The 6,000-nt window shown below is 30.9% G+C and overlaps 1 protein-coding gene across 1 annotated transcript; it reads right to left on the minus strand.

Moving 5' to 3' along the window:
* Nucleotides 1–4,563: 4,563 nt before the first annotated feature.
* LOC139873401 (auxin-responsive protein IAA1-like) lies at nucleotides 4,564–5,771 on the minus strand. The gene is made up of 4 exons (XM_071861334.1): nucleotides 5,576–5,771; nucleotides 5,313–5,497; nucleotides 5,109–5,211; nucleotides 4,564–4,918 (listed from the first exon to the last, which is right to left on the minus strand). The coding sequence occupies exons 1-4, from the start codon at nucleotides 5,749–5,751 to the stop codon at nucleotides 4,825–4,827; spliced, it is 558 nt and encodes a 185-aa protein (XP_071717435.1). The 5' UTR covers nucleotides 5,752–5,771; the 3' UTR covers nucleotides 4,564–4,824.
* Between the last annotated feature and the right edge of the window lie 229 nt (nucleotides 5,772–6,000).

Genomic DNA, 6,000 nt, shown 5'->3' on the forward strand with positions numbered 1-6,000 from the left:
CGTCGTAGTATTTTATGTATATATACTACTACTAATAATAATATTATAATAAGATTAATAATAATAATATTAATAATAATAATAATAATAATAATAATAATAATAATAATAATAATAATAATAATAATAATAATAATAATAATAAAAAATAATAATAATATGTGGAGAGTGGAGACCAGATCGAGCTTTTATAGTATGTGGCCTGCTACAGTACCTCATGCGATCGCATGAGTTTTCAGTGTTTTTGCCATGGGATCGCATGGCCGCCTTATCCTGTTTTTGTTTACTAGTTCGCCGACATCAAATAGTGTCACTGTACCAAATAGTGTTTACTGTAGCAAATAGTGTTTACTGTAGCAAAACACGGTTTCACTGTAGCAAATAGTGTTTTACTGTAGCAAATAGTGTTTTACTGTAGCAAATAGTGTTTTACGGTAGGAAAGTCGTTTTTACTTGTACATATATATATACATACATATAATTGTTCATGAATCGTCGAGAGCAGTCAAATATAATTTAATACATAAAACAGTTCTAAAATTTTGAAATTCAACTTCATAGACTTTGCTTATCGTGTCGGAAACATTAAATCATTTAAAGATAAAGTTTAAATTTGGTCAGAAATTTCCGGGTCATCACAATATCACTCATCATCATAATATGCTCACGTACACCACTAACCCCATCATACTTGGTAGTCAACATTTTGAGGATCAAAGTACTTGCATGGGCCTTTGAAGTCCCTTTAAATTGTTCCTCAACGGAGTTTAAGTATTCCTTTGCATTCTCAGAGTCAGGAATGGCTCCTCGAATAGCAACGGATATGGAGTTCTTAATGATCATGAGACACATGCGGTTAGAGCGCTCCCACTGTTCATAAGCACATTTCTGATCTGATGTACTGGCATCAGTAAGTGCAACAGGAGGATCAATACGAAGTGCATGATCGAGGTCCATTACTCCGAGAGTAAGTTTCACTTGATCTCTCCATGTTGAAAAATAGTACCCGTTAATGGTTCAATTCCGGATAAGTAACCCGTATTAGAAGTTGAGGTAGATGCTGAAATAGATTGACAATTAAATGCATGCTCAAATAAGGCTAATAAATAATTAATGGGATATAAGTAAATAAAGTCAAGTGTGTTAGTATAAACATAAAACCTATTATGAACACCAAAATAATAGGCACATAAGATGTTGTGCTCCATTATCAACCTTACGTTGGTTTAGTTGATAATAGATTCATTAGACATCTTTTACTACACTAAGCATTCATGCATATTACATGTCACCGTTGGGCAGAAACGTAACAAACATGCCAATTATGCTTTATATATATATATATATATCATTGTTTAAGTTAACACACAAATAGCCGTTGGGTTCAATGAGTGAACAACTTAAAAAATTATATACAATGGTATTACTTAAACTTCTACATCAATTTAAACAATCATTCGTTGGGCTGATTATCTAAATTAATATAAAAGTTACCATTGATTAAATTAGTTATGATTCATTCTTATTAAAATTTGTGTAATTTCAACACCGTTTTAAGAGTACAGTAAGCCTTGTTAAGCCAATAAAAGTATTAGTGTCATAATAAGAATGAATCAATCCATATCAATATAATCATTTAATAAGACTACAACAAATTACAAGAAACAGTCACGATGTAGTTAAAGATATTTTGCAATCTACTGTTCCATACTAATTGAAACACATTGATCAGTGATTGAAGCAAATTTTGCAATCAAACTTTATGATTGAAACAAAATTTTGGATACTGATTAAAACATAAAGTTATTTTTCTGTGCAATTCTCAGTAAGCAATCGTTTGACTATGAAAAGAATAGCACTATACAAAACAAAGGCAATTCTTAATTATTCAACCCACTCATAACAATTAGTCAAACCCACTCAAAGTTAAACATATCCATGTATGATGTATCTTATTACTAGTACGTCAAAAGCATACTCTTTTATTTGATCATTATAGTATTTACTCCCTATACATAAAATCATTCGTTCAAACGTGAATTACATAAATCAATAAATAACAATCATTAATTGAAACGGTCCATTACTACCAATAAAGTAATCTTTATGTTTCTTGAATAAATTTTAATTCGCATCAGATTACTATAACAAAGAATTCAATACATAGTAATTCACACCATTTAATTGATTTGTTTTTAATTCAAGAATAATTGATTTGTTTTTAATTCGTATCATGAACTGATTACCCAAAATCCATTACGTAACAATTAATAGTTCACTATACATGAATCACATAAGTCAGTAAACAATGACCATTCTTGAATCAGAATACGGATATTAGTTTTAATGTTCAAAGTCAAAATTCAATATAGGATTACATGTAATTTTAATTGCTCATGATACCACATGTTGATTAATTTATCATCATACAGGATCAATCATAACATGTAATCACAAATTAATAATATGAACATTAAAGGAAAACTTACTTGATGATGGAAGAATCAATTTAGGGTTTGATGATGATGAAGCCATGATTAGGGTTGATCAATTCCTACAGTAATATCAATAATCCAATGGAGGGATTTTCTCTTGAATAATTGGTGTTCTACAGAGAATCTTGAATTGATATTATGCAGAGAATAAACCACGCACCCTCATATTTATTTTATAGTTATGACAGTTATTTCCATTAAATAACTGTCAAATTAGGTAGGGTATAAATTGTCATTAAGGCCAAACATAAGGGGGTAAATTGATGATGGTAATAAGGCACAAATAAAATACGGGTCTAACACATGTATCTCTAAAGGACTACTTGAGTATGTTATTTTTCATATATAACGAAATTGACGTTGTTTTCCATATAATTTGTTGTAATCTATCGCAATTGTAGCATAATTAGTGGGAATGTTATTTTGTAAATTTATCTAATATATTCCGTAAAATAAAAAACAATTTTTTTTTATTGAAATGAGAATCAATCTACATAATCCGTTTTGAAGCGAATATTATATTTTATTTTATTTTCCTAATTAGAAAAATGATGGTTAATTACGTCATATAATTGTATATATGTCAAGGTTGCAAAAGACGTGAGACGGGGTCGAGACTGTTGGGTCCTAAAAAGGTCGAGACGTTCGATACGGGGTAGAGATGGGGTCGAGACGGACGTTGACTAAAGTTGACTTTTAAATATATATATATATATAAGTATATAAATGTATATATGTGTACATATTTTAAAGCCATAAACTTTAACTGACTAATTTGTACTCATAATTGCTATCACCATTAATATAATACAGAAAATTCAAACTAAAATACGACAAATTTGACAGATTTTACCGACTTTCTGGCTTTTCCGAATTTTGAGAGGCTTTGACCTGATTTTTTTCAACTTTGACCCGAATTTTGACCGTTGACTGTCATATTAGACGGTTTTCTTCAAGACGGGACGGGCTAGTCACCAAACTGTCGAGACGGGTGTCGAGACGGCTCGAGACGGGGTGTTTTGCAACAGTGCGTATAATTATAAAGATTATATTTTTAATTGTAAATTAAATGATTAATGATGTCATCTAGATTGCCTAGATTTTTTTCTTTTTTCTTTTAAATTTTTTTTAACAAAGAAAATTGCTTTTTTATTATGTCATCATTTTAGCAATATAATAGAATCTATAGATTGTTGTAATCTATCGCAATTGTAGCATAATTAGTGGGAATGTTATTTTGTTAATTTATCTAATATATTCCGTAAAATAAAAAACAATTTTTTTTTATTGAAATGAGAATCAATCTACATAATCCGTTTTGAAGCGAATATTATATTATATTTTATTTTCCTAATTAGAAAAATGATGGTTAATTACGTCATATAATTGTATATGTCAAGGTTGCAAAAGACGTGAGACGGGGTCGAGACGGTCGGGTCCTAAAAAAGTTGAGACGTTCGATACGGGGTCGAGACGGACGTTGACTAAAGTTGACTTTTAAATATATATATATAAGTATATAAATGTATATATGTGTACATATTTTAAAGCCATAAACTTTAACTGACTAATTTGTACTCATAATTGCTATCACCATTAATATAATACAGAAAATTCAAACTAAAATACGACAAATTTGACCGATTTTACCGACTTTCTGGCTTTTCCGAATTTTGAGAGACTTTGACCTGATTTTTTTCAACTTTGACCCGAATTTTGACCGTTGACTGTCATATTAGACGGTTTTCTTCAAGACGTGACGGGCTAGTCACCAAACTGTCGAGACGGGTGTCGAGACGGGTCGAGACGGGGTGTTTTGCAACAGTGCGTATAATTATAAAGATTATATTTTTAATTGTAAATTAAATGATTAATGATGTCATCTAGATTGCCTAGATTTTTTTCTTTTTTCTTTTAAATTTTTTTTAACAAAGAAAATTGCTTTTTTATTATGTCATCATTTTAGCAATATGATAGAATCTATAGATTTGCACAAACACAAACAATATTTCCGCAAATCAAATCTCAATCCAATGTTGAGAAAAAAATGTTCATATAATTACGTCATGAATTCATGATTCTAACAACTTATAATGGTGTTGAAACCGTGATCCACGAAAACACACGACTATTTATAAATCAAACCAGATTTCACCGTCTAAAAAAATACTAAATATAAAACTATATTCTACACTTCTACTACTCCGTATAAGTTTATAATCCGCGTATAATATACTACTAATCATTCATTCTCCTAATTATTCGTTAATTTGTACCATTCATCCATTTCGCCCAAAATTCAAAACCACGAATCATTAAACTCTTCAGTTCAACAACTCGAAACTGAACATTTTGAACTTCTTCTTTGGGCATTATCCGAGTTTCTCATTAACCTTATTCGCCTACAAGTCTCCACAAACATCCTGAAAGATACAAATCAATAAACAAGTATTACATTTTTCGTTTCGCTCATGATCTTCTAAATTGTTGAGATGACCATGGGTGGCATGTAAAACTGGTAAACGGGTGAAATTTTTTTTAACTTTCAGCTAACTTAAAACGAGAATTTATTTTTTACTTAAATGTACGTTGTCTAGTTTGACGAATACTTACTTCCAAGGAACATCACCAACAAGCATCCAGTCTCCATCTTTATCTTCATAAGTTGTTACATATTTTATTCCATCCATCAACTTTTTTTCATTCAATATATTTTCTGTCACATATATATTTAATCAATTAATTATCAATACAATTACACTAGTTAATTAATCATACAACAATTATACATATAATGCAAATTAAAAATGTACGTACCAATTGTAAAACATGAGTATATATCTTCCAAACCGCATTGAAATTGACGATAATCTGAATATGATTCCAAATCAATTTTTCTTAAATACGGTGCTCCGTCAACGGCCACTTTTACAAATTTAAAATTACGTTTAACAGCGTTCTTCCGGTACAAATTCACCGGTGGCCATCCTACAGCTAGTTCCCTATAACGCTCAATTCATATCAGATTATGAATTAATTAAAATTAATGAAATTAATTGAATAGATTAATCGAGACATACTTCTGAGTTGAAGGCTTTGTAGCGTCCGAGCATTCATCAGAATCAACATCTCTGTTTGATTTAAAATCCGAGAATTTTCTTTTAATTGTTAAATTTTTGGATCGTGATTCGCCTGGTAAACATAAGGAAAGCTCGGTGATTATCTCCGACGTGGTTTTGGACGTTTCCGATGACATTTTGTAGTTTTCCGGTGAGATGGTGGTCGGTCGGAAAGGGTTTCCGGTATGAGAATCTATACGGATGGGCTTGTTGCGTAGTTATATGGTGAGAGGGTGTAAACAGTTAGACAGTTAGAAGTGACACGTGGAATGAAATGGACGGTTAAGATTTGATTGGTACGGGTGATGATGAAGATTGGTTGGTGAGACTACCAGATGTTAAGAGGTTGGTGTCGTACCGAATCATTACCGTGTGTTCGTTTGTGC

The sequence above is a fragment of the Rutidosis leptorrhynchoides genome, chromosome 10 (genome assembly GCF_046630445.1).
Source record: "Rutidosis leptorrhynchoides isolate AG116_Rl617_1_P2 chromosome 10, CSIRO_AGI_Rlap_v1, whole genome shotgun sequence".
Classification (NCBI taxonomy): domain Eukaryota; kingdom Viridiplantae; phylum Streptophyta; class Magnoliopsida; order Asterales; family Asteraceae; genus Rutidosis; species Rutidosis leptorrhynchoides.

What these genes read in the sequence shown, in the direction of transcription:
- LOC139873401 (XM_071861334.1), bottom strand. Translation starts at nt 5,751, where the DNA reads ATGTCATCGGAAACGTCCAAAACCACGTCGGAGATAATCACCGAGCTT. An exon ending in ACAAAGCCTTCAACTCAGAA is followed by an intron (nt 5,498 to 5,575) that starts GTATGTCTCGAT and finishes TGAGCGTTATAG; the next exon opens with GGAACTAGCTGTAGGATGGC. An exon ending in ATACTCATGTTTTACAATTG is followed by an intron (nt 5,212 to 5,312) that starts GTACGTACATTT and finishes TATATGTGACAG; the next exon opens with AAAATATATTGAATGAAAAA.